Source organism: Equus przewalskii, chromosome 2 (assembly GCF_037783145.1).
Source record: "Equus przewalskii isolate Varuska chromosome 2, EquPr2, whole genome shotgun sequence".
Classification (NCBI taxonomy): Eukaryota; Metazoa; Chordata; class Mammalia; order Perissodactyla; family Equidae; genus Equus; species Equus przewalskii.
This window is the reverse complement of record NC_091832.1, coordinates 27,023,751-27,050,900: the sequence shown is the minus strand read 5'-3', so window position 1 is coordinate 27,050,900 and position 27,150 is coordinate 27,023,751. Positions and strand designations below refer to the sequence as shown.

Here is a 27,150-nt window from a genome sequence, read left to right as displayed (position 1 = left end):
GACAGGTGGTGTGGTTCCCTGACTAGGAAAGAACCCAGGCTGTGGTGATGAGAGTGCCGAATCTTAACCACTAGACCACCAGGGCTGGCCATATATATATGTGTGTGTGTGTGTATATATATATATATATATGTATATACATAGACCCATGATATGTTAGTGAATCTGAGATCAAATTTTGCAAGTTACTTCTGAACTTTGAAATATAATTTCTCGGGGATTGGAGAACTAAACACATTTTAACGTGCAAGGTTACCTTTACTACCCTGAACTATCTTTGATTGTAAATCCTTCTTTATATTGTTGGGTTTGAAAGAGCACAGGTAATTTTGTCCTTGACACATGTTAACACTATTCTCTCAAGCTGTTGTCTGAATTTGACCTTCCTTTCTTTCTCCCTTTCTTCCCCCCTCTTTCTTTTATGCCTTTTTAGAAGTTTTTTTGTTTTAGCCCCATCTTTTAGTGGGCCTTAGCCTTTTGGCCATTATTTTTGTCAGTATTCCTTTGCAATGATATTTTTAGAACTTTATTATTGTGCATATGTCCCCATGTTCTCCAAGCTGTTCATGACTGTATCTATAATACTTTCCTCATATTATCTAAGAATTTATGGTTATATAGAGAAAATTTTACTGCTGTATGCCTGGAAAAGAACCTGGCACTTAATATATATCAGTGAAATGTAGTGAATGAACTTCGCTTTCTAGGATTGCCTTATCCTTACAAGTTCTATATTCTTGTAGACTCCTTGACCATGCATTCATGCCTTACTTTTCTTTCAGTATTTAAAAAATTTGTTTATAATAAGGTTACATATTTGACTATGATGTACCTCTTTTTTCAGTATAAAAATTTTGTGAAATTATTACTTTTTTGCCTAGGTTCCTGATATGTTCGTGTGACCAACAAATTATTCTTTATTGCTCAGATTTAAGTACACAGTAATAGAAGCTTTCCCTTTTGAGAGAGGAAAACGTCATCAACCTTAGTCAATAATTTTATTGAATGCTTTTAGCAAATAGCAGGTTATTTGAAATACTCCACCATTATTAAATCTTGTCTTTGTGCCATTGTTAAAGCTGGGTAAGAAAGCATTCTATCTTCTGGTAGTCTATAGTATATTTTTCACCTTATCAGTGGTAGGAGACAACCACAGCATCTATTCCAATCTTTAGAATATCTGCTAAAACAAGCCATGATCCAAAGTTTCTGATTCATACTTGTATTCTAATCACACGACATTGGATATTCAGTTCATTTACTGTCATTTTTTCTGTTTAAGGTGAAATTTACAAATATAAATCTTAGGGAATTTATTAAGCTTAGAAATTAATAAGTATCGCTAGATTGAATAGGCTCTAAGAGTCTAAGAAAAGTTACATAGAGGCCGGCCCCGTGGCTGAGTGGTTAAGTTTGTGCACTCCACTTCGGTGGCCCAGGGTTTTGCTGGTTTGGATCCTGGGCGTGGACATGGCACCGCTCATCAGGCCACGCTGAGGCAGTGTCCCACATGCCACAACTGGAAGGACCTACAACTAAAATATACAACTATGTACCAGAGGGCTTTGGGGAGAAAAAGGAAAAATAAAATCTTAAAAAAAAAAAAAAAAAGAAAAGTTACATAGTCTTAGCTAAAACCCCTTCACAGCTAGAAATTTTCAGGTTTTGCTTGTGTTTACCATGGGAATTTTGATGCTATTAAGTGGTTCTCCTCCCTTTCTATTCCATTTTCAGACTAAACTATTCCTTTGATTTTTGTTTTCCAGAAGAGTTTATGTGAATAAAACACCTTACATAGATAACAGCAGTAAAGGCTTTTAGTCTCTCCTTGTAAAGAAGGAGAACGGTGGTTATATTGGTGTGATTGATCTGAAGGCCACTTAACAGGGCAAGTAGTCGCAGTAAAACAGGAACCTCAAAGTAGGTATTTGAAGGGCTAAAGTAGATTTCATTAAATCCCTGTGTTGAAGTTATTCCAGTAATGTGAAGCCTCAGTCTTGCTCTTCCTTAGCACTTACTCTTATTTTAAACACAATTTTAACACACTTGGCTATTTGGTTTCCTGGTCAATGGTAGATTAGCAAATAGCAGATTAGAAGAAGAGATGTTGGAAGCTACTTATTGGCAGGCCGCCTTGACCTGCAAGAACTGTGAGTTAATGCTGCAAATGAACAAACAGGAAAACTGTTAAAGGCAGGTGATAAAAAATAAAAAAGCACAGCACTCAGATATCCTTGTGACAGAGTTCACCGTCCCTACAGACTTTAGTCGCCCTTGAGGACATTAGCACTGCACAGTAATTGAGGTACATAATGGTGACTAATTCAATAAAGACTTGATTGTGTTCTATAGATTTTTTAAATGAAAAAGGAAGCATATAATTCATTTTATAAAGATTTCTATTCAGAATGGCTAAACTAACACAATTTGTCACTTAGAGTAAAACTCAGTTCTATAGAAAATGAATTTTTTGGCCTCCCATCTTCCTCAGGGATGCCTAGTAATTACGGAGGTCGTGTGTTGTCTGGGAGGGCCCAGGTGGTGTGCTTTTAGAATATATCTAGACATTGTCTAAGTAGATGCTTGAATTCTATGGAGAAGTAAAGAACATTTTTTGGTCTTCTTAGAAGGAGAGGAGTAAGAGTTTGTTTCTTTAAAAATATCTTTGAATGAGGTGATTCAGTGGTGCTAGTCACCATAGAAATGACTTAAATTAAAAACCAAGTTGTTGAAAACAGCATGTTCTTGCTGAGTGACAGTCCTGATTCACTCAGTATGTAAAATATTCTTTAAAAGTCTACATATGGGGTGGTTGAAGGTCCAGATAATTCCGGGAGGATGGAGGGAGAATCATGGAGAAACTCTTTTGTATACTTTAAATTATGATTTTTATCTGACAACCACATAGGTCGTCCTATTTTTCTAGAGGTGCTAATTAGCATACTTAAATTGAATTATAAGGACACTTACCTGTGGTTTTGAGGGGATTGATTTTATTGGGAAACAAACTATTTTCCAGCATATTTTTTGAAACTTCATACTTGAACATTTTTTTTCGTTCTGTCTAAAAGAATACCACTGGATTCTGTCGTCTGGTTAGAGAAATAAAAGGGTCTTTTATGTTTTATTTTATGTTATTTTTTCCCCCTGACTCTTCTAACCCAAATGGTATCTCTGACTTTAAAATATAGCCTTTAAAAAATAACCCAATGACATCACTATTCTAATGTCCCTTTTGTTTTCTTCCTTAACCTTCCTTCCTATCTGTGAAATCTTCGCATTGGGTGGATCCTAGGTCAGTCAATTAATATAAGGACCCACTTAATGGAAAAACCGTTTCTCTGACATCCATGATAGACGGTCATTCAGCTTCTGAGTGAATATTTCCAGTGATAGTAAGCTCACTATTCCTAAGCAGCCCATTTAATTATTAAATATCTCTGATCATTAGTGATTTTTTCTTTTTACTTCAGTGAGATGAACACTGTGTAATTTCCATGGACTACTCTGAGTTTTGCCCTTAGGCATCACATAGAATTTGGCAGCTCTTGAAATTTGTGAAGGTAACAATCATCTCCCTGCTTTAGATTCTCTTTCTTTAGGCTAAGCATCCCAGTATCCTTCAATTATTTGCCTTATGATGTTTTCAAATTCCATCATCTTCTGTCTCTTCTTTGGGCAGATTCTGGTTTAAAATAAACTGTCCAGAACTGAATATAAGATTTAAGATGTAATATAAATAGTGAGAACTGAGGGGTTGTTACTTTCCCTGATCTTCTGCATGGAGAGTGAAGCCTAAGAGATCAGGGACTGTGTTCTTCTCACTGTTGTAGCCCCACTTCTTACCTTACTCCTAGAACATGACAACGTTCTCAGAAAATATATGTTGAAGAATCAAATGAGTACTCTGGTTACTATAAATCTAGAAATGCAGCTAAAGATTCCTAGCTGTTTTACAATTTTGTCTCTTTTGGATCATGTTCAGTTAAGATCTTAACATCCTTTTCTTATGAACTTGTCACATTGGATAACCTCCATCCTGTATATGTATAGTTGATATAATTAAAGCTAAGTTATTCTTTTTCCTTGTATTTATTCATTTACTAAACAAATATTTATTGAGTACCTACAGTGTTCCATGTTAGTGGTAGGTTCTGTGCTAGGTAGCACAAGTTCTGTGCTGAGTACTAGGTAGACTGTGGAAGGGAAAACAGCCCTTCTGTCATGGATATTACAATGTAATTGGAGGTGATGAAGTGAGAAAGACAGACATTAAACTGGTAGACAAGTATGTCTTATACATTGAGAGAAGTTCTGTGAAGGAAGCAAATAGGTTCTGGGATAGAGAACTGGGGAGGGGACTTCTGGGGAGACTCAAGTAGATATTAGGGCATCAAGGAAGGTTCTTTTGGAGAGGAATTATTCAAGCTGAAACTTGAAGTATAAGAAATCAGACGTTACAGGCAATGGAGTGCTTTCCGGTTCAAGGAAATGGCATGCACAGATGTCTTGAGCCAGGAAAGCACTTGGCTAGTGTGACTAGAGTAGAGAGGCTAGGAGGAAAGTGGCACAAGGTGAGTTTGGTGACATTGTTCAAGAACCTGGAGTTCAGGTGACACGTAAAGGAGGCTTGCACAAGTATGGTTGTAGTTAGAGAAGGTGAAAAGTGCGTTGAGTCTGAATGTATTTTGGAGGTAAACTCTATAAGACTAACCGATGGGTTTGATTGGAGAGGGAAATGAAGAAGGCTGAGACAAGAATAGCGCTCAGGTTTCTGGTGTGAGCTCCTGGGTGGTATGATTGAGCCATTTGCTGGGATAGGAAAAAGAATCAAGAATTTCATTTTGAACATGTTTTATTGAGATGCCTGTGAGATATCCATCTCTCTTCCTCTCTCTTTTCTATTTTGGTTCTGTTGCTCGACCTGTCTTATTAAGCCATTTATCAGAGTGGTCCAAGGAAGATGTGTTATAGAAATGCCTTCAGGCTCAGACATGAAACTGCCTGGGTTAATGCTAAACAGAATAAGCTAGGGAAACTAAAGGCGACGGTAGTTCTTAAGCCTTAGTTGCAAAGCTTTTCAAGTTTCTTTGCCCAGTATTGGTTTCAGCTTCCCTAGGGATTCCCATTGTGAATTTATTCACTGATAACCTGAATTTACCCAATCATTGTTGAGTTTCTCGCTGCCTCTAGCCTCTCTTGCTTCTACTCTGTTTACCCACTTCCCTGTTTAAAAACCTTCTATGGTTCTCCACTGCCTTCAGGATTAAGTCTGAACTATTTAGCATGTTTTTCAAGTTCTTCCCTAATCTGTCTTCTATGCCAGTCCTTCCCTTTCTCCCCATTCCACCTTCACATACACTCTATGGGAAGAGAAATATGTAAGTGAGTGGGGGACTTGAAACTGGTGGGAATGGAGGTGGTCTTGGCCAAGCTGAATAGTCCATAAATTCTCAACTGATAAGGACTTCTTTAGCAAAGAACAGTGGGGTAGAAGCATCTGAAGTACCAAGTTTTACAAAGACAGATACCATTCTGGGAATTTATTGAATCACTAATCTTGTAGTATATTAATAGTCTCATTAAAGCGTGGCTTAGTTGTATGATCTGAGGCAAGTTTTTTAACCTCCGAGGGCCTGTTTATTTATCTAGGAAATGAAAACACCTACCTTATGGAATAGTTGTAAGATAACATGGTAAATTATGTAGAATAATATGGTGTTTAGTAGGTACTCAATAAATGGTAGCTACTATTATTATTATTTCAATTAGAATTAATTTTAAATGTTAAATCTATTTTAGCCTTACCTCTTTCTACTTCCCTTTTATACCCCTATTCCAACCAGTCTGAACTCCTTACTAGTTCCCAAATAGCTACAATATTGTCACCAATGCCAGTTCCCTTGACTGGCATTCTATTTGCTCTTTGCACTTCAAGTTTCTTTCTATTGACATCTTGTACTCATCCTTTAAAGCCTGACTTGAAAACTACCTTTTCCACATAAGCTTTTGTGATCACTCTAGTTGAAAGCTCTCACTTTATACTTCTGTAATGCTTAATTGGTTCCAGTCATGAGGCCCTGCTGATTAAGCACTAGGTACTCCCTTGTGTTTTAGTTATTTGTGTATATGTCTTATCTCCTTAAGAATTGTGTATTATCCTTTTTTGGTCCTTCTCAAAGAGCTGAGCCCAAACCTTACAGATGATTAGCACTCACTAAACATTGGGAGATGTTCAGTGAGCTAATATGAAGAGTACTACCAATAAATCATTAAAGTTCATCCCTAAATGGTGATTGTAAGGGAAATTTTCTTTCTTTTATTTTTTAAGGGATGCTTTTTTGGTGAGGAAGATTGGCCTGAGCTAACATCTGCTGCCAATTTCCCTCTTTTTTTTAATTCTCCCCAAAGCCCCAGTACGTAGTTGTATATCCTAGCTGTAAGTCCTTCTAGTTCTTCTGTATGGCACGCCACCACAGCATGGCTTGATGAGTGGTATGTAGGTCTGCTCCCAGGATCTAAACTGGCAAACCCTGGGCTGCCAAAGCAGAGTGCGTGAACCCAATCACTATGCCACCAGGTCAGCCCCAGGAAATTTTCTTAATGGTGCCAAACTGTAGTGTTTTTACCAAGTTTTCCACCCAAGAAGCATTAATGAAGCACTGACTGTACTAATGCTAGAAAGAGATACAAAAGAGCTGAAAGAGGGGCTAGCCCCGTGGCCGAGTGGTTAAGTCCGCGCATTCTGCTTCGGCGGCCCAGGGTTCGGATCCCAGGCGTGGACATGGCACCGCTCATTAGGCCATGTTCAGGCGGTGTCCCACATGCCACAACTAGAAGGACCCACAACTAAAATATATACAACTATGTACTGGGGGGATTTGGGGGAGAAAAAAGCAGGAAGAAAAAACAAAAAAGAAGATGGGCAACATTTGTTAGCTCAGGTGCCAATCTTTAAAAAAAAAAAAAAAGAGATGAAAGATATTGTCTGGCCATTGCAATCTACTCAGTATCAGGGTTTTAAAGATCTAATTTTCCTCAACTCAACAGATGCACACTGTTAAAACAAGTGTACCTTTGATGCCAGATGGAGTATAATTCCTAGGGTTTGGAGGATTAGGATTAAGAAGGAATGGGAACTCATCACTTTGTCTTCAGTGCTGTGCTGATTTTTTTTTTTTTAATCAAAAGACCTCTTTCTGACAGTAAGTAGTAAACAGATACCTCCTTTTGGATTTTGTATCCAGAATGAAAGAGTATCATTTACATAGGAAGGGCCTGTTTGTAGAGCATTTATCCTGTCTTTGCTGCTTGACTTCTTTGTATCTTTTCCTTTGGTTATCTAGTCTGTCTTTTGTAATGTGAAGAACTTGGCTGCATGTATAACAGATTTTCCAGAATGAGTTTATTTGAGTTTTTAGTAAGTGTTCCATAGGATTTTTTCTTTTTGCTATTTATATTTTATTTGTTTAATTCTGATCAGCCTCAGAGCTAACTGGAGGTACTTGCCTGGTTCATTGGTTTCATTTTATATTCTCTCCCTACCCTCACTCCCCTTTGCTCTTGTGGCTCTTACTAATAGCATTGCTACCTGTGTGTGCATGGCTGGAAAGAACATGCATGAAAACTGTCCTTAATAATTCATTTTAATCTATTTTTCCTTGAGTACACTGAATTGTAGCCTCTTTACTGAATACTGCATTATCTGATTTCCTGATTGTTTTCTTGTATTTAATATGTCATGTTACTTAAAGTTGGTTTTAGTATGTTCCAGTAGAATTCTTTCACCCCTTTGCTTGTGTGCCTGTTCCTTATATTGTGTTCTCATCTGTTCTTTACTTATGTCCAGTTATGTGGCAAAATGTATTAGTTTTGCACTGATAGATGTTATTCTCTAATTCTTTATTCATATGTCTTGATCGTGCCTTTCTAAATGTGGCAAAGAGATCATATGAGTGGAGATACCCAGAATACTGACTCTGGGCAAGTGTCACAGCTACATGGATAACTTAGAATTGCCACGGCTCTATGGTTAAAATTTTCAATTAACTTTTGATTAAATGCCAAAAAGAATTCTGAAAAATGTTAATGGTTCAGCTTCCATGTTTAATAATGTGTTGCATTCTTTGCTTCATTCATTAATTCAGCAAGCATTTGTTGAACATTTATTGTGTCAAGTATTTCTCACTATTCATATTCCACTTTCTAAAAGTAGCTTTTTGCCATCTGTGTTTCTTAGGCATTTTGACTATGTTCCCAAAGTCATAGTGGTTTTCTGTGCCTCGCTACTCAAAGTGTGGTCAGTGGGCCAGCAGCATTGGTGCCATCTGGGAGCTTGTTATGAATGTAGAGTCTCAGGCCCCTTCCAGACATGCTACATCAGAACCTGTATTTTAACAAGATTGCTAGTTGACTCAGTGCACATTAAAGTTTAACAAGCACACTTATAGCATATGGATTGTTACCATCTGTGTGTTTGTGTTTTTGTTTTTTAACATTTCAGTACTTACACTCATTCAGCTACTTTCTTAGAGATGACACCCTTTCATATGAAAGGAATTATAGGAATATCCTTAGAAGATCTTTTCTATTTTTAAAACTGTAAGGGGGAAATTGTAAAACAGAAGAATAAATACTCTTTTTCATTGAAAGATTCAAGTAAAAGACTGTTAGAAATAGGGTTTAAGTAATTTTCTTGTCTGCTAAAACTTTCACAAAAGGTTTGTAATTGTTTTTATGGATCTTTATGAGAGACCTTGTTGTAAAGTACGTTGTGTAGGGAAATTTTAATGTGGATGTGGTTTCTGTTCCTTTTCAGTAAGGTGAATGGTAAAGTCATATCTGAAATCCATGGAAAATAGTGCTAAACCCTCAGCCTGTCCTCAGTTTGCTTTTGCAAAGGAAGTATGAAGTAAACTGGTACTCTCAAATCCAATCATTACTCTTTAGAATAACTTGTGGTTTGATATCCAGATTTTCATTCTGGGTCAAGTTTGATTACTTAGTGATTAAAGAAAAATAGTTTTGTTTTTTTGTTGTTGTTTGTTTTCTGAGGAAGATTTGCCCTGAGCTGACATCCTTTGCCAATCCTCCTCTTCTTTGTGCTTGGGGAAGATTAGCCTGAGCTCACACCTGTGCCAGTCTTCCTCTACTTTGTGTGTGGGATGCCTCCACAGCATGGCTGATAAATGCAGTAGGTCCGCACCCGGGATCCGAACCTGTGAACCCGGGCTGCTGAAGTGGAGCATATGGAAATTGAACCACTCGGCCATGGGGCTGGCCCCAAGAAAAATAATTTTGGAAAAATCAATTGCCTACTCCTACTACGAGGAAGAATTAAAGACAATTTTATTTCTTTTATTTAAGTACAAGTGTATCTCACCTAGGGGTAACAAATTAAGAATATATATTGGTTGGTAAGTGTTTTAAGTAGTGTTTATAAAGATTGAATTGCGTATTTTATTAGCACAGAGTAATTTTGATGACTTGGAAAATGTGCTTCTTTAAATATTTTTATTGCTTAAAATAGTTTTAAGGCTTAAAATAAAATAATTTGAGTAGATCAACAGTAAGAGTCCGCATAAAGACTTTTCCTTTTATTAATATGCCTTTATTTCAATACCACTTATAGGGGTTTGCCACCTACTAGCAGTGTGACGTTGGGCAAGTTACTTCCTGAGTTTCAATCTCCTCATTATAAGATTAGGTGATTCCTCTTTCCCTTGCAGGGTTGTTGAAAGGCTTAATTGAGATAATGTAGATGATGCTCCTGACATGGGGCCTGACACAGAAATGTTCTCAGTACCATTGGCTTCCTTCTCTTTCACTGCTTTGTTCCATTTATACACTATTTAGATTTAACTCATGTCATAAATAAGAGTTCTCTTGAATTTTTCTTTCTTTATACTAGTTCAAGTGGAATCAAGAATATAAGCTCCATGATGGCATTAGACCTTGTCATTTTGTTTTATTTACTGTTGTATCCCTAGCACCTAGGACCTGTGCTAGGTGCTTAATTAGTATTTGTTGAGTGAATGAAGGAATATTATGCATTTGAAGTAAATTTATGTGAATAAATTTAGACAACACCTTTGCAGTTTATATTTGTCATATATATTCAGTTGAAATTAATTCATTCAACACACTTTTTTCCTGGTGAGGAAGATTGGCCCTGAGCTAACATCTGTGCCCATCTTCCTCTATTTTGTGTGTGGGATGCCACCACAGCATGGCTTGATGAGTGGTGTAGGTCCATGCCTGGGATCAGAAGCAGTGAACCAGGCCACCAAAGTGGTGTGTGCCGAACTTAACCTCTATGCAATCAGGCTGGCCCCCAACAAGCTTTTATTAGTACCTATAATATGCCAGGTACTATTCTGTCCTCATGAAACTTACATTTTAGCTGGCTGGAGGGAAAAGCAGAGAAGGTCAATAAACCAGTACATAAGTAAGTTAACAGGATGATTGTAGATAATAATGAGAGCAGTAGTGCTGTCAGGCCGTCTAGAGGAGTGAGGGCCACTACTTTAGATACAGTGTGTGGGGACACCTCTCTAAGGAGGTGACATCTGAGCTGAGACAGTAATGATAGCCTTCTAATATCCAGTAGAAGAACATCATAGGTAGAGAGAACAGCAAGTGTGAAGGGCCTGAGGAGGGAATGAGCTAAATAGAGTTCCTTAATTCCAATTGTTAATATCCAAATAAAATTACTTTATCTAAATAATATGGAGCAGATGTGAAGACAATGTAAATCTGCATTTTTTTTTTTTTTTGAGGAAGATTAGCCCCGAGCTAACATCTGCTGCCAATCCTCCTCTTTTTGCTGAGGAAGATTGGCCCTGAGCTAACATCCGTGCCCATCTTCCTCTACTTTCTATGTGGGATGCCTACCACAGCATGGCTTGCCAAGTGATGCCATGTCCGCACCTGGGATTCAAACCAGTGAACCCCAGGCCGCCAAAGTGGAATGTGCGAACTTAACTGCTGTGCCACTGGGCTGGCCCAAATGCTGCATTTTGAGTGGAGTACTTTTAGGTGTAGCAGTGATTCACCGTTACACCGTGGCTCCCCTACAGAAGCCGCCCCGGTATAGCAGTGAATCAAAGTGTGAGATCAATAGGCAACTTCATGGCCGAGTGTCTCAAAAGTCCTCTTGTATGTTGGTTATTCTTTAGTAAACTAGATGTGACAATGCTCTTTGTCTGTTCTTGTGAGACTTGACTAATAACACTGGGATTTTGAGATCAAGAGGCTAGAAACCAGTAAGTTTGAAATATGTGAGGTATACAGCCTATCTTCTCAACCATAATTGAATTAATGTCTGCTTTCTAAAATTTTCTTCTCTATTTTATTTTTCTCTATGATTTGTCTATTTTTCTTTATTGTAATAGTTTCACTGCCTACTCTTAAAAATACTGAACATTCAAAATTGTATTTGTCAGAAGGAAAAACATCTTAAAGAACTTAAACTGCAATGCCTCTGCAAGAGGTTGTAATTTAGTATTGTAACATGAAAACCTAAGGAATTCTTTAGCGATTATTTTAATCGTATACTGCTGTTGTCAAATCAGATAAATGATCAGAATTCTGCCTTTGCTGTTCTTGATAGAGAAGTCTATGCATTCTAAGAAATATGAAGAAGAAGAAAGAGTTGAGGAACTTTTAATCTCATCAGCTCTTGGGATGTAGAGAATTTTACAAAGAATAATTCCTGCAAACCTTGCACCTTCAGACTGATATCCTCAAAGAACAGTATACAAATAAGATCCTTTTTTAGGAAGGATAAAACTGTATTTGCTATATGCAGTTCTGAACATTGAATTTTAAATATGATGCATTTCACCAAGATGCCTTCAGGGGGGTACTATTTTAAGCTGATTTCTCTATGTGTATATCTTTAGCAAGTCAAGGCATTAATAATTTATTCAGGATGTATAGGCAAGATATTTTTGTACTTTAATGGACAGTCTCCTTTTTAATGGACTGGAGTACTGTCTGTTGGAGATTAAAAACCTAAATGTATTAATTTTGGCACACTTGACCTGATTTAGGGTTTTGCCTACAGTAATGTGTTTTGCTTCTAAGAGCCTCCCTTTTCCATCTTCTTTTTAATAGCAACGTCATGACAACAGAAAAGAGTTTAGTGGCTGAAGCTGAAAATTCACAGCACCAAGAACAGAACGAAGAGGGAGAGGGGGCCACAAACTCAGGCCAACAAGAAACTCGGCTGGAAGAGACTTCTCAAGCGGCCGCTGAGGGAGATAATCAGTGTGAGCAGAAGCTGAAAACATCTAATGGAGACACTCCGATACATGAAGACTTGACCAAGAACAAGGAGCGGACATCAGAAAACAGGGGCCTGTCACGGCTGTTCTCCTCACTTCTCAAAAGGCCTAAATCTCAGGTCTCTGAGGAAGAAGGCAAAGAAGTAGAGTCTGGTACAGAGAAAGGTGAAGGAGGTCAGAGAGAGAGAGAATTTGGAACCAGTCTTGATGAAGAGATCATTTTGAAGGCCCCAATTGCAGCTCCTGAACCTGAACTCAAAACCGACCCGTCCTTGGATCTTCATTCATTAAGCAGTGCAGAAACACAGGTAAGGATGTGCTAACGTCGGGGAGGTGGGTGCAATGAAGGTGGGATATATGCGGTATTTTCCGCTTAAGAACATTTGGTTTTCTTTCTTACTAGCCAGTTGACTTAGGCATTGACAGTAATAAGTATCGTGAAGCTTTGGAGTTTCTGTTCTAAAGAAATTAATACAGTCAATGGAAACTTGGTTTTTAAAAAGATACTTATATTGTATAAATCAAAGAAAACAAAATGAAAGAAAAGAATTTCTTAAATGAGTCTATTCAGTCTAGATATCATTTTGCTGTAATAATAGAACAAGTCCAAGATTTTTAATAAAAGGGGAAAAAGAATTGAGGAATTGAGGTGGTTTAGAGTTCATTTTGGTGGAATTGTTAGGAATGGGATAGTTATCAGCAAACATGTTCTTTTATGGGAATCTGCATAAAAGCCATGTGATAGATTCAAGCCATCCAGAGGTATGTGATAAGTTTGAGCCATGCCTGACTTATTTTTGTTGTTTTCTCTAACTAGATCATATTGGCCAACTAGACCACAGGGTGTAAGATATAGATGCGGAAGTCTAGCTCTTTATACCACCTTTGTAATATATAGTAGTTTGGGGCCTTAATTGTGTCACAGAGTAGGTAAAGTTAACATGAGTTATGAATTTGTTCATGTATCCAAAAAACATGGGAAATATTAGTACTGTAACTCAAACTGTTTTCTAGGAATCTCGTTTGTTTTCAGCCTTAATATCTACAAATTGAGAGTTATCTTCAAAGTCTTTTCATTTCTGAATCTGCATTGTTAAAAGTATAAGTCCCATCTCAGATTTGGGCTATACAGTTTTATTAGAATTTTCTAAAATTACATGTATTTCTAGAAATATTACTTGTATATTAAAAGTGCTAAAGTAAAATTTAGGGTGAATTATGCACTTGCTATTAGTGAATCAAGATTGTAAACAAGATTAACTATATAATGTAATAGTTAAAAATGTAGGTTATGAGGGCTAGCCCCAGTGGCCTAGTTGTTAAGTTCAGCACACTCTGTTTTGGCAGCCCAGGTTTGGTTCCTGGGCATGGACCTACACCACTCATCTGTCAGTGGCTCTGCTGTCATGGCAGCCCACATACAAAAAAAAAGAGAGAAAGATTGGCAACAGATATTAGCTCAGGGCGAATCTTCTCAGCAAACAGAGGAAGATTGGCAATAGATGTTAGCTCAGGGCAAATCTTCCTTGGCAAAAAAAAAAAAAAAAAAAAAAGCAGGCTATGGAATCAGACCAGGTGGTTCAAATCATAGAGAAGTGACTCTTTTTGCTTTATCAGTTTCTTCCTCTCTACAATGAGGATAATAATATCTACCTTATTTGGCTATTATGAGGATTAAAAGAGATGAACATGTAAAGCTCTTAAGACATTGCCTGGAATATAATAAGCACTCAATAAATATTAGTTATTATTACTCAGTTAATAAACCTGAACAGTAAAAGCAAAGAATCTCTACATATCTTAATATCATTAATTTTATTTTAGGAATACCAAGAGAGTTAAAGTATATTGTCTTTTAGGAACTTTGGTACTTTCAAGGTTTTTAACTGCTTTTTTCCTCCTCTGCTTTATGTAGGAAAAATCCATTTCTTGTATTAGTTAACGTTTGAATCAGAGCTTGTCTATTTTGTCTAAAGAACATATCATTTGTAGTGAAGTTAAAGCAGATGACACACAAAGTTAATTTTAGATTGAACTAAAGTCTCATTCACTGATACTTCATTAATTCCGAATTGAGATAAATTGTATGCAGGTGTTTGTCTACATATGACAAAAAAGAAACAAATTAGTACTGTTAAATTTCAAGGGGATGTTGTTTAAAGGAGCAAAGTATTTTAGGCCTTTTGCAATCTATTATTTACAGTCAAAACCTCATGGCACAAAACATTGTGGATAAAGGTTTATTTGGTTAACCATATTTCTGTATTTGTAGTAGAATTTCATTTTCTATCCGGGATTTTTTAAAGCGAGTTTGCATTATAGGTCTACACCTTCAGTCGTCATCTAGGCTACCTTGGAATTTTTGGAAGACATATGTCAGTTTTTAATGTTTCTTTATTCATTCAGCAAATATTTATTGACAACCTACCATGTGTGCCAGGCCCTAAGCTGGATATACAGTAGTTAATGAAAACTACAATATGGCAAAGAGGTTTAAGATCGTAGGTTGTGGAGCCGGACTGGTGTGTGACTTATTAACTGTATGACCCTGGGCAAGTTACTTTAACTTCTCTGGCCTCCGTTTCTCATCTGTCAAGTGGGGATGATAATAGTACCTTCCCCATAGGGTTATTATGAGGATAAAATGAATTCATATAGGTAATGCTCATAGAACAGTAACTGGAATGGCTATTGGAATAGCTGTATATATGTTTGCTATTATTATGATTATGATTATTATAAAACATGATCTCTGCTCTTGTGGACTTTATAGTCTAATGGAGGAGACAAAAAAGTAGTAAATAAAAAATAACTTATTATTGTAATAAATGTTACGGAGGCAATAAACAGGGTACTGACGTGAAGAATAGTAGAGTGGGGATAGGGTAGATAGGGTAGCCAGTGCAGGCCTCGACGAAGAGATTGCAGTGAAGAGGATCGTAAAGGGCAGGGAGGAGCCGTTTAGACCACCTCTGATTTCTGTTGCAGGAACCAAATACATCTTTAAATCCCTTTTCCTAGACGTCAACCATGTATTCTTTTGAAATACAGGAATTGGTGAGGTTTAATTAAGAATTGTTCATCAGTTTTATTGTGTTGGAAGTAAGAAAGTATGTGCCAAAATGTTGTCCCACTTATCTGTATTACTTTGGGATAATTTAGTGATTATCGTAGGAGACCCAGATTTCCATCCATCTCTTGTTTCTTTGAGTTTTTGCATTTAGCATGATTGCTACCTGGTGGAAAGGAGTTAACTGGTAGTTACAGTTGTTAGCTTACTACGTAAGTTGCTTTAGGCTCTAAAATTGGTCCCAAGAACCCCTCTTAGTCATTCATAAAATTTAGAATATGTGACAAATCACATCTCGCTTTGAAATTCATAAAACTTCCTTGCTAAAATTGAGGCACCTGGGGCAGAGATGTGAAAGTTTTGATGGACTTTAATGTATAATGGATAGTCAGGAAGAAAATATAATGCTGAGAGCAATAGACTGGGGTCCCCTTAGTTTACCTGTAACCTTCATTTATTGATTTGAAAGATAAGATTCTATCTGAGAAGCTTTGAGAATAGCGGTCTGTAGATCATTTGGGAGATCATAATATCTTTTACAGAAAAATAATTATTTAATCTTAATGTCACTTATATTTGTTGTAACAATTTTTCTTCTTCAGTTAGTGCTTTTATTGGTAGCATTATCATAGGTAAAAGTGTATACAGCATGTTTTGTGAAATGTCTTTATTACTGACTTGGTGGTATCATGGATATGTAGCCTGCTCAGGAAGAACGCAGAGAAGACCCAGACTTTGAAACTAAGGAAGAAGAAGGTCTTGAAGAGTGCTCTAAAATAGAAGTGAAAGAAGAAAGTCCTGAATCTAAAGCAGAAAGAGAATTAAAAGCTTCCCAGAAATCAATCAGAAGACACAGAAACATGCATTGCAAGGTTTCTTTGTTGGATGACACAGTTTATGAATGTGTTGTGGAGGTGAGTGTATTTTAATTTCCAGGAGTCAGAACTCTTATAAATTGTTTCATGTAGGGTTGGGCAAGTGGTGCCATGGCCTGAGATAAGTCCCAGTATAATGACTGTTTCTGTGGACTGAGATGTTAATAATGATTTTCTGGAGGTGGAAGTGTGGAAGGATTATAAGTTAGTCTAATTTTCTTTTCTGTGTGTTTCTGTATCTGCCAAATCTTGTGAATTGAGCATGTGTTACTTTTATAATCAAAAACAGTTTTGTTAAAAGAAAAAAAAGGGTGGGAGCTGGCCCTGTGGTGTAGTGGTTAAGTTTGGTGAGCTCCACTTCAGCGGCCCAGGTTTGCAGTTCGGATCCCAGATGCAGACCTACACCACTCATCAGCCATGCTGTGGTGGTGACCTACGTACAAAATAGAGGAAGACTGGCACAGATGTTAGCTCAGCGACAATCTTCCTCAGCAAAAAAAAAGGGGGGGGTATATTTATAGAGTGACCTTCCATGACTAAATTTCCTAGGATAGCCTCAATTTCTGTTATTAGGTCGATCTGTCTCCATAACTGTATTTGTCAAAAAAATTACTTTCTATTCATTTCTGCTCTCCCAGATCTAAACTTTTAGTTTACTTAATGTATTTCTATAGCCCCATGAGATAGTATATAAAAAATTTAAATCAAGTAATGCCGTTTCTTAAAATTCTCTATTATTTTCTGAAAGAATAAGTAATGTATCAGGATTGAATAAAAATGTCAGAGTTATTCAGTTACTTTTTTGCTCCTTCAAGACAAGTTAAAATCCTTAAAAATCTATTAACTACCTTTTTGAACTGGAGCAATAATTGTCAATTGTGATATGCTTGATATATAATCCATTGTGATTATTATTAACAATAGCTTTTGTTGATAAAACATAATTCACATATACTTGTATCTTAGGTGTGTAACAAATTATTTCTGAATTGAATTATTTATGTGCAAATACAAATCTATTAAAGCACAAATAAATAGTATAAAATATGTGTTATATTAATTAATAGGTATTCTTTCTCCAAGTTTTAGAAAGGAAGTCAAGAAAAATGTACTGTTGTACTTTGAAGATAGCTACTACACCTGGTAACAGAGGAGACGTAGGGTCTGCTCTTCCTACTTCTTACCATTATCTAGTTTAGAGATGGGGAAAGCTATTCTACACTCGTTCTTTCCATTCAGACCAAGATCCAGATATAGGTCCCTTATATCTGAACCATTTGAGGGTAAGTGTATTTCAGAATTCAGAATTTAGATGAGCAATAAGTAATATTCTGCATATTTCGTAACATACCCAGTAGGGTATGTGGCAGTGCCCACATGATCAAGTATGTTATTTTTATGGTAAAATATATGAAGATTCATTCTAAGATGGATACCTAAAGATCACAAATAGCCTCATAACAGTTCAGGTCAGAATTTGCCTTCAGATGAGCTTTAGTGACCAAAAAACACCAACCTTTTACTTTTTAGAAGTTCTGGATTTTGGAATTATGAATGAGGGAGTAAGGACTTGACTTGTACATGAAGAATTCCCAAATCATCTCTGTCTTTTAGAGTGAAAACATAGGAGGGAAGAAAATGAAGAAGATGATGTAATGTAGATGGGTTAAGTCTGAAAAAGAATTAACATCTATGTGAATTACTAATTGTCATAAAAAATAACTCAGCTCATTGAGAGAAGGACCTGTAGTATATCTGTGCCAAAAAATGACTTCTAATTTTTTTGAAGTTTTAAAAACTATGTTTCTCAGAAGGCATTAGCATGTTTGATTTTTTCAACAATTCCATAGATAGGTAGGACAGGTGTAAATATTCTTATTGTACAGATGAGAAAGCTAATGTTCAGAAATATTAATTGAATCAACTCAGGTTGTTTAGCTAATAAATGGAAGAACCAGGACTTTTTGACTCTAAATCTCAGCCTCTAAGTTAGACATTTCTCCCTTGTAAATAAGACTACAAGCACCCAAATGTGACAGTGGTTTGACTTTTTCGGTGAAGACACATTAAGAAAATGATTTGTAGCACAACTGAAAGAACCGCTACAACAGGTAATATCCCGTTGGGTGCCTCGAAGTTTAGACCGTATGCATTTTTCTGACAGAGAGTGCAGGGAGTTGAGACAAGGCTCATTCTCATGGGACATTTGGTCTGAGGATGATGGAGTCTAATGATTTGCATAGCCACTATTAACTGTCAGTGTCGACAGTTGATTCTGTTAATTCAGGTGGCCACAGTGACTGACAGCAGCCCATAGCAAGTTTCAGGAAATATTGCACCAAAAATAAAGAATGTGATGTTTAGGATGGAGGTGGGGGATGGTAGATGGAGGGAAAGAGGAATTGTGCTTTGAATTGGAGCACTATTTCCAAGCCATTATAAGTGTGTTTTGCATATTTAAGCTGACAAATTAAGAAATAGGAATTTTATAACTCACATTGTTTTCCTTACACTGTATAGCCATCTGAAAGCCTTAGTAACCAAGGATAAACGACAAAATTGGAAAGTGACACTTTATTTGGTGATGAATCAGGAATAAGAGGAAACCTCAACTAAAGTATGTATGTCTTTGCAGAAACATGCTAAGGGACAAGACTTGCATAAACGAGTATGTGAGCACCTCAATCTTTTGGAAGAAGACTACTTTGGTCTTGCCATTTGGGATAATACAACCTCTAAGGTGAGGGGACTGCTTGTAATGTAAGAAGCTGACAAAAAATTTGAGTCCTTTTATTGCTGTTAAGAATGTACTTATGCCTGCCTTTCCAAGACACGATGTACTTAGAGTTATTCCTGTCTATTCTTGTTTCTCAGATCTTCCCTCTAGAATGAATATTTTAAAGAAAAATGTGTTCTTTCATTGTTGAGAGAAAGTAGCTACTGTGTATTTTTAAATGACAGGGAAAGTACAGAGCTATGATATTCTGAATAGCAAGAAGATAGCAATAAATTCATATATTATACAATTAGTATTATATCTAATATGTAGAGGGTTCATAATAAATATTTGTTGAATGGATGGTCTATCAATATTACAATTATAGGATAATTATGATATATACTTATGTTATCATTTGAGAGTAATATTATAAAAGAGAATAAAGTCCCAATATTATTGAAGCAGTCATACAATGAATCTGAATTTTTCTTCCAGCCTAAAAGGAAACCAGTAGTTAACTTTTAAAGGAAGTAAAAGAAAGTATAAGAACATAGAGGAGGAAAGAAAGGTTAAAAGTCAGGTATTTACTTCAAAAAACTTGAATTATTTCCTGGTCCAATTAACTGAAAATTACACATATTTAACTTAAAATCTAACGATGAAAACTTGAGTCCAGTTTAACAGGTATTCGCAGGTGGTATACTAGATGACATGAACACAGCTATGAATAAGATAGACATGGTCCCTGCCCTCTAGAGGACTAGAGTTTGTCATGATGAGGGTCATGCAGAAGGAAATATGAGATGTCGTGGGAGGATATGGCGAGGGAAGTCTTCTCTGAGGAGGTGATGCTTAAGCTAAAACCTGAAAGATAAAATGGACAAGTGACGCAGAGAGAGAAGGGCTTGTTGAAAGGCCTAGAGTTGAGAGTGGCCTGTGGTGAACTAAGAGCCATCTAGCCTGACTGAACATAGGGCGCGAGGAACGGAGTAATAGATGAATTTGGAGAGCCATGCGAGGGGCCAGGTCATAGGGAGAGAGTCTTGTGTACAATGTATTCAAGCCATTTTAGTTGGTTTTTCTCCAAGATGATTTATATTTATTAAGAAAAGTTGAAGGGCAGCAGCCTTTAACAACTGCAAATCCTATAGATTGGGTTATTTGAGTTAGATAATACGCACTAGAAGACAGGGAATTACCCTTTGCCTAAACAAAATCTATTTGTAGAATATCCTAGAATATTTGTAGTTTGTAACAGTTTGTTCCTCCTGTGAATGACTATTGACTCAAACAGAAGAACTATGTTTGCCAGCGCTAGGTTAATGTTGTTCTTTAAGACTTAACTTCTGATTTGTCTCCTTAAAGGCTCAAACCAGCCTGTACTGAAGCCTCTAATTTTCGTTGTAAGAGAAGATTGAAAGTAATTAAAAAACAAAACAATACCCCCAAAACTATCATGGAAAGCTTTCTGCGGCTGTGAGCCAGAAAATTCTCCCATGAATCAAGGAAAATACTCTGAAAAGTATTTTATGTTATACAAGCTCAGTGAGATAAAATTGAATATTTTTATATTGTGGGGGAAAAAACTTCAAGGTTGATTTGAGAATATTTGAGAGTACTTGAATTTGGCATGTACAGAAAGTCTACTGAGTACCTACTTGTTTAATATAACAGGAAATAATTTTCCTATGAACCAAGCATGCTTACACTTCTAGAAGCTGGTTCATCTAAACTCATGCAGCAGAGGAAATTCTTCCCACTTGCAGTTGAGTTTCCAGGGCCCACACTGGTTCAAAAACTTCCAGTTGCATTGAAAACTTTTAACCATTGTTGGTGTCATCCATACTCTGTCCTGTCAACAAGTTTTATTTCCTTTGTAGTAGTTTTTACTATCTTATTTATTTTTTAATGAGCAAATATTACATTGCTTTATTTATATTTATTTATTTGTTTATCTGTAAAGCGATGTTAAAAGTGCCTAATATATAAGCTGAATAGACAAGTACATACCTGGCTGTGCAAAAAAAGGGCATTATTGTCCCTCTTGGCTAAAATATTTCTGGAAAAGAAAAGTTGATGTCTCTGAATTATAATCTAGTTTCAACTTCCCTGATAGTTTATAAGCATCCCTTCTGGGGAAGTCAGTGGGCAAGTGAGTCCTGGGAAACATAGGGCTTAGCGTAGTCAGGGCATCTGGCAGGTCTGTAGCATGGGCCAGGTTCTTACAGGATATCCAATAGGAACATGATCGGGGGCAATGGGCTGTTCTATATTTTCTGCTTCTAAGTTTATTGTGGCCAACTCCAGCTCTCAAAAATAGGTTAAAGCAGAGTATTTCTTCGAGTTAAATTGAGTGTCTTTGGCTGATCCACGAAGTAGGGCGTAGAAGAGAAAGCAGGAACTTCATTAGCACATAGCCCAAGCAAATCTTGTGTAAAAATGAACCTGGGGAGGACTTCCTTAGCATTGTCAGGTTAAAGGGCCAATACAGTAGTAAGAGCCACCTTGATGATGACAGTCCTTCCTCAATATGCTGTCTCTTGAGTCATACTGCTCCATCTGGATGGGTTGCTCTTTCTGTCTAGCTGTGCCAGCTCTTTCCCATCATCATCATCCTCGGGATTTGCTTTGCCTCTCTCCTGTGGTGTTTCTTCTGTTCCATTTATGCTAGCTTTCCTTGTGTTTTTGATAGATGCTCCTTCTGAGAAACAGTACATGAGATGTAATCTTTTTGAGACATTACATGTCTGAAAAATGTCTTTATTCTACTCTCACGTTTAGTTGGTAGTTTGGTTGGGTATCGAATTTGAAACTTGAAATCATTTGCCTTCATAATTTTGAAGGCATTGCTCCATTGTCTTCTATCTTCCAGTGAGAAGGCCAAAGCCGTTCTGGTTCTTGATTCTTTGTGTGACCTTCCCTCTCTTCTGCCCTTTGTAGAATTAAGCTGGTAGAACCTTCCTTTCTTCCTTCCTCCCTCCCTCCCTGTCTCTCTTTAGGGTTCTGAGATTCGCAGTGATGTATCTTTGTGTGATGTGTCTTTGTATGGGGTGATTATCATTCATTGTTTGGGGCCCATGTCTATATTCTTTACTGGACTCTGATTTCCCAAAAAATGTCCTTGTCTAGCACGTTGACTGCCTTGAGTGTGGTAGGCATTCAATAAATGTTGAAAGAGTGAGACATACTGTTATACTTGAGGGAACAGCTTTGCCACTTATTAGTTGTGAGTTAAGTAAGTTACTTATGCTTTTCTTTTCTCTTTGGTAAAATGAGAATGATAATGAGATCATCTATATAAAAGCCTGTAAAATGGTACCTGGCTTGTAGGAAGCACTCAGTAAAAATTAGGTATTTTCATTGTTATTATGATAGTATTATTTAAAAATGAAATTACTGACTAACCAAAGCCTTTACTTAAAAAAATTAGATTTGTATGTCATAATCTAGAGGTGCATTGTGGAGCATCCTTCAGTTTGGATAATTTACCTGATCTTTTCTCAGGTAGGATATAGTAGAGAACAGAATACCTTTAACTTAAAATTGATGTGTCTAGCCAGATTATCCGGCTTCATTTTAGTTACCCTTTCTTATATATCTACTGTCAGTAAGCCAGATGTCCAGATACTCTCTCTAGAAGTATAGAGATATGCATGAAATGATTAAATCTGTAAAGACTTTAATCTTTGTTAGTCATTTATCTAAGTTTTCTGTTATTCCAAGAACACAAAATGCACTACAGCTGTAGAGGCTCTTGGGGCTCATCCCCTTCGTTTTAGGGATGAGAAAACTGAAGCGTGTAAAGGCAGAGTGGCTTCCTCTGAGCTACACAGTGAGTTCACTCCAGAAATTCTCTGCCTGCTGCCGCTCCCTAAGTGATTTTCTTCTTCAGCTTTTTATTCTTCTTTCCTTGATTTTTACATTTCATCTTTGTTTCTCAGATTTTGTTTCCTACCTACAGAATTAGTCCCTCATGTTGTGAGGAAAAATTTGAACCACGGTACCAGGAGAGAGAAATATTTTCTTCTTTCCATTTCCAGTCTCCAGTGTCTTCTTTTGTATGTGTAAAGATCTGTCCTTTGTATGTGCAACTTCTCTTCTTAAGAGCTTCTGGATCTCTCTTTTACTTGTAGACAATTGGGTGCCTCGAGTAGGGAGGAAAGTTAATTGAATTGACTCTTTCCTGACGTGAAATGGCTTTCTTTCTTTCTTTCTCTACTGACTGCATGATAATAGGCCTGTTGCCAGACTGAGTCTGGCAAGAGAAGAGGAAAAGCAGTCAGAGGCAAACTTCTATAGCCCTGTGAGAGATTTGTTACCGGTATGAATCAGAGTTCTATGAGTTAAATAGTTGCTTCTTACATTTTATTTCTGCTTAGAATTAGTTATTTATGAATGGATCAAGGCCTTTTTCCTTGGAGGAAAGTCACCCACATTTATTCCAACTCCACCCCCACCCCCAGATTCTCTTTCTAAGCAAAAAACTTGAGCTCTTCTAGTAAATAGTGGAAATTTTAGATTAGGGGTTCATTTAATTCAATAGTATACAATCTTTCTCCTTTCTTCCATTTCCTGTGAGGATGAATTATCTTACCCTAGGAGTCAGATAATCCACTCTGGAAAGATAGTCATTCATAGTCAGGAGGGTCTTTCTTTCATCTTGCAAAGGCAAATAGCAAACACCAATGGAGTAACTATTTAATCAAGAATATGAGGAATTTAGTTTATAGTCGTCTGAAAGGATGGATTGTTTTTTATTGATTCATGACTGGCTTTGAAGGCAAGTGCCAGTAATGTTATATCTTTACTGTCTGGTAAACTAGAAAGACTAAAATGAATTTTGTAAACATAGTTACACAGTAAAGAGGCTGCACTTGGGATCCTGTCTTTTACTAGGAAGATTTGGGTTGGCATCTCTAGTGAATTTAAATGTGGCTTTTCTAGCGCTTCAGGAGTGAGACGTAGAATTACCTGCGCTCGAGAGTTTCTATGAACGTATCTTGGAGCAGTGATTTGCAGTCAACGTACTAACAGTGTTACCGCACAAAAGTGGGGTTCTCCTACGCGATGCACATGAACAAGCCAATTAATGATGGCATCAGCTTTTGGAAGCAGAAATCAGCTTTATTCTGTGAGATTGATCTGCAGAGAGACAGCAGGCATGTGCCTTTAGATCTGTCTCCCCAATTCAGGATTTGGGGTGAAATTTAAGAGGTTAGGGAGAACAGGCTGGCACACAGAAATGCTGGCGGGACAGGTTTTGATTGGTTTTGATTGCTTCAAGCCTTTATGGTAAGGTTCTAAACATTTATGGTAGGGTGGGGAAGGAGTTTTAACACCAGATCTTCCTGGGTGACAGAGCCCTTGCTTCTGATGAGTCTGACTTTTAAGGTCCAGTCAGGTCCAGGTCCTTTGGTTCTGTGGGGAGGAGAATCTTTGGTTCCGTGGTCATTTCAGGTCAGGATTTCTTCTGCGCATCCTTTTTTTTTTTTTTTTTTTTAAGATTTTATTTTTTTTCCTTTTTCTCCCCAAAGCCCCCCAGTACATAGTTGTATATTCTTCGTTGTGAGTCCTTCTAGTTGTGGCATGTGGGACGCTGCCTCAGCGTAGTTTGATAAGCAGTGCCATGTCCGCGCCCAGGATTCGAACCAACGAAACACTGGGCCGCCTGCAGTGGAGTGCGTGAACTTAACCACTTGGCCACAGGGCCAGCCCCTCTGTGCATCCTTTTGCTTCATAACTACAAATTTTCTGAAAGAGTGTTTCTCAGTCACTCTGTTGAGAAGAGATGGGTCTGTCTGAACTGGCCCTAAGTGGGCCTGTGGTTACAACAGCAGCATAAACAATGGTTATTCCTCAAGTTAAAGAAGACAGACCTGTGGAGCTTATAGATATATCTTTTACCTCAAAAGACAAGGATTTATATAAATCACTTATGTGTATGTAGTGGGTTTTAGGACCTCCAGATAAAGGTAGCTGATTGCCAGCTCAAGCAATGTTCTTTTTTAGAACTTTATGACGTAAGGTTATAACTGCTGCAAAAGATATGAAAAGTTCCTATTCGGTTTACCTCCTTAAAAGCTTAGTTGAAACTTTATCATCTCTCTTCTGGTTTATTTCAGTAGCGTTCTTCACTCGTTCATTCATCAAACATTTATTGAATAGATAGCATCTGTCTTATGTTGGGCAGAGCTATAAAAGACATAGTCTTTCCTCAGGGAGCTCCTGGACTGAATATGGGACAACAGTAGATGGGCATCCACCTAGAAGGGGTTTTCTGCAGAAAATAACTTAAGATCTGAATTATAAGAGATAGGAATTTTCCAGATGAAGAAATGGGGATAGAGTATTCCAAGTGAAAGGAATAACATGTGAGCTGGTGTTTTAAAATAGAGCACATGCGATTCCTGTAATTCTTCAGTTGAATAAACAGAGATCTATGTCAGGATATTGCCGCTCTCCATCTATATATTATTTTGAAGCTTTTTTAAGCTTGAGAAGGAATGCAATTATTTTTAAAGCACAAAATTTAAATTCTGTTTAAAATGTTAATTTATTTAACTCACAAGATATGATTGGTAAAATGGACTCTTGAAAGGGAATCCTTGCAACTGAAAGTATTCGACTAGAAACTAGAAGGTAATCCAGAAATGCTATTTTAGGGGGCATCTTAAGATCCCTACTAAAATAGAGTTTTATAACTTTTATCCTCTCAATATTTTGTTATTTTAAAGGTTAACTTCTGCCTCTTTCCCCTAGCTGTAACCCTCTCTTTCTCTTCTCCTTCACAACCAATGCTCTTTGAGAAATTAGTTTACACATAAATATCTGTTTCTTCACTGCCGATTACTATAACATAAATCAGGAAGATGTGTCAAATCATACATGTATATCTCAAAGAATTTTTAGAAAGTGAACACACTCCCAAGATCAAAAAATTAACATTACCAGGACTCCAGAATCCCCCTTGTGCCCCCTCCCAGTTACTACCCCCATCCCCTAACAATTGTCACTCCTATCCCGCCCCCATCAAAGGTAACACTTGTCTTCCTGACGTCTATCACCATCAGTTAGTTTTGCCTGTTTTTAAACTTTCCATAAATTAAATCACACATTTGTTCTCTTAGGTCTGACTTCTTTTGTTTGACAGTGTATTTTTGAGATTCATCCGTGTTCTTGGAAGTAGCCGCAGTTCGTCGTTCCCGTTGCTGTGTAATAGTTCGTTGTTTGACGATGCCACACTTTATTTATGCATTCTGCTGTTGATGGGTGTTTGGTTTGCTTACAGCTTGGGGCTTTTATGAATACTGCTGCTAGGAACATTCTTGTACATGTCTTTTAGTTCTTATTTGTCATATTCGTTTCTGTTGGGTGTATTCCTGGAAGTGGAATTACTGGGTTGTTCAGCTTTAGTAGATACTATCAAACAGTTTTCCAAAGTGGTGTTAGCAGTTTACACTCCCACCAGCAGTGAATGAGAGTTCCAGCTGTGCCACATCTTCACCTGCACTTGGTATAACTCATTGCACTCTGATTTCTGCCCTTATCAATCCGCTGAAACTGCCCTTGCCAAGATCCTCATGTTTTTCATCCTCATGTTATGTGCCTATTTTGCAGCGTTCGTGGGCTTGACTTTGCATCCTTGAAACTTTCTGTTCCTTTGGATTCCTTGAACCTAGTCTCCTGTTTTCCTCCTACCGCTTGGGTCATTTGTCTCAGTTTACTTCTCAGCTCTTTGTCCAGTCTCCATCCCTTAAATGTCAGTGTTCTCCAAGGGTCTATCTTTAGTTTCTTACTTTTCATTCTGCTGTTTGCTCCCTGGGTGATTTCTTTCTAATTTCATAGTTTCATCTACCTGTATGGGGAAAGTGCCCAAATTTGTATCTCTGGTTCGAATCTCTCTTCTGACTGCGAGGCCTGCTTGTTTAACTATCTATCGAAATATTTTACTTGGATCCCCAAAGATAGTTTAAGCATGTATAAATATACCATAATTTATTTATTCTACTGTTGATGAACATTTGGTTGTTTCCAGTTTTTTGCTATTTTTTTCTTCTTCATGAAAATGTATTCCTTTTCAGTGTATTTGCTATTTCAGTGAATAGTACCACATCCACCCTGCCCAAGCCAGCAACTTGGGAATTATCCCTTACCATAACACCTTACCAATTGTCATCAGCAGCAGCCCGCCCCCCATAC

The 27,150-nt window shown here is 37.3% G+C and overlaps 1 protein-coding gene across 50 annotated transcripts in view; it reads left to right on the top strand.

Moving 5' to 3' along the window:
• Positions 1-27,150, top strand: part of EPB41 (erythrocyte membrane protein band 4.1) — a 174,582-nt gene that overhangs the window by 63,283 nt on the left and 84,149 nt on the right. For 31 of the 50 annotated variants that reach the window (XM_070610457.1, XM_070610431.1, XM_070610429.1 and 28 more), the window contains exons 2-4: positions 12,118-12,595; positions 16,059-16,271; positions 18,868-18,972. In XM_070610457.1, coding sequence (XP_070466558.1) covers positions 12,125-12,595; positions 16,059-16,271; positions 18,868-18,972 — 789 coding nt within the window. In that variant the 5' untranslated portion in view covers positions 12,118-12,124. The remainder of the gene's footprint in view (positions 1-12,117; positions 12,596-16,058; positions 16,272-18,867; positions 18,973-27,150) is intronic. The other 19 variants (XM_070610471.1, XM_070610464.1, XM_070610448.1 and 16 more) reach the window with 1 other exon arrangement.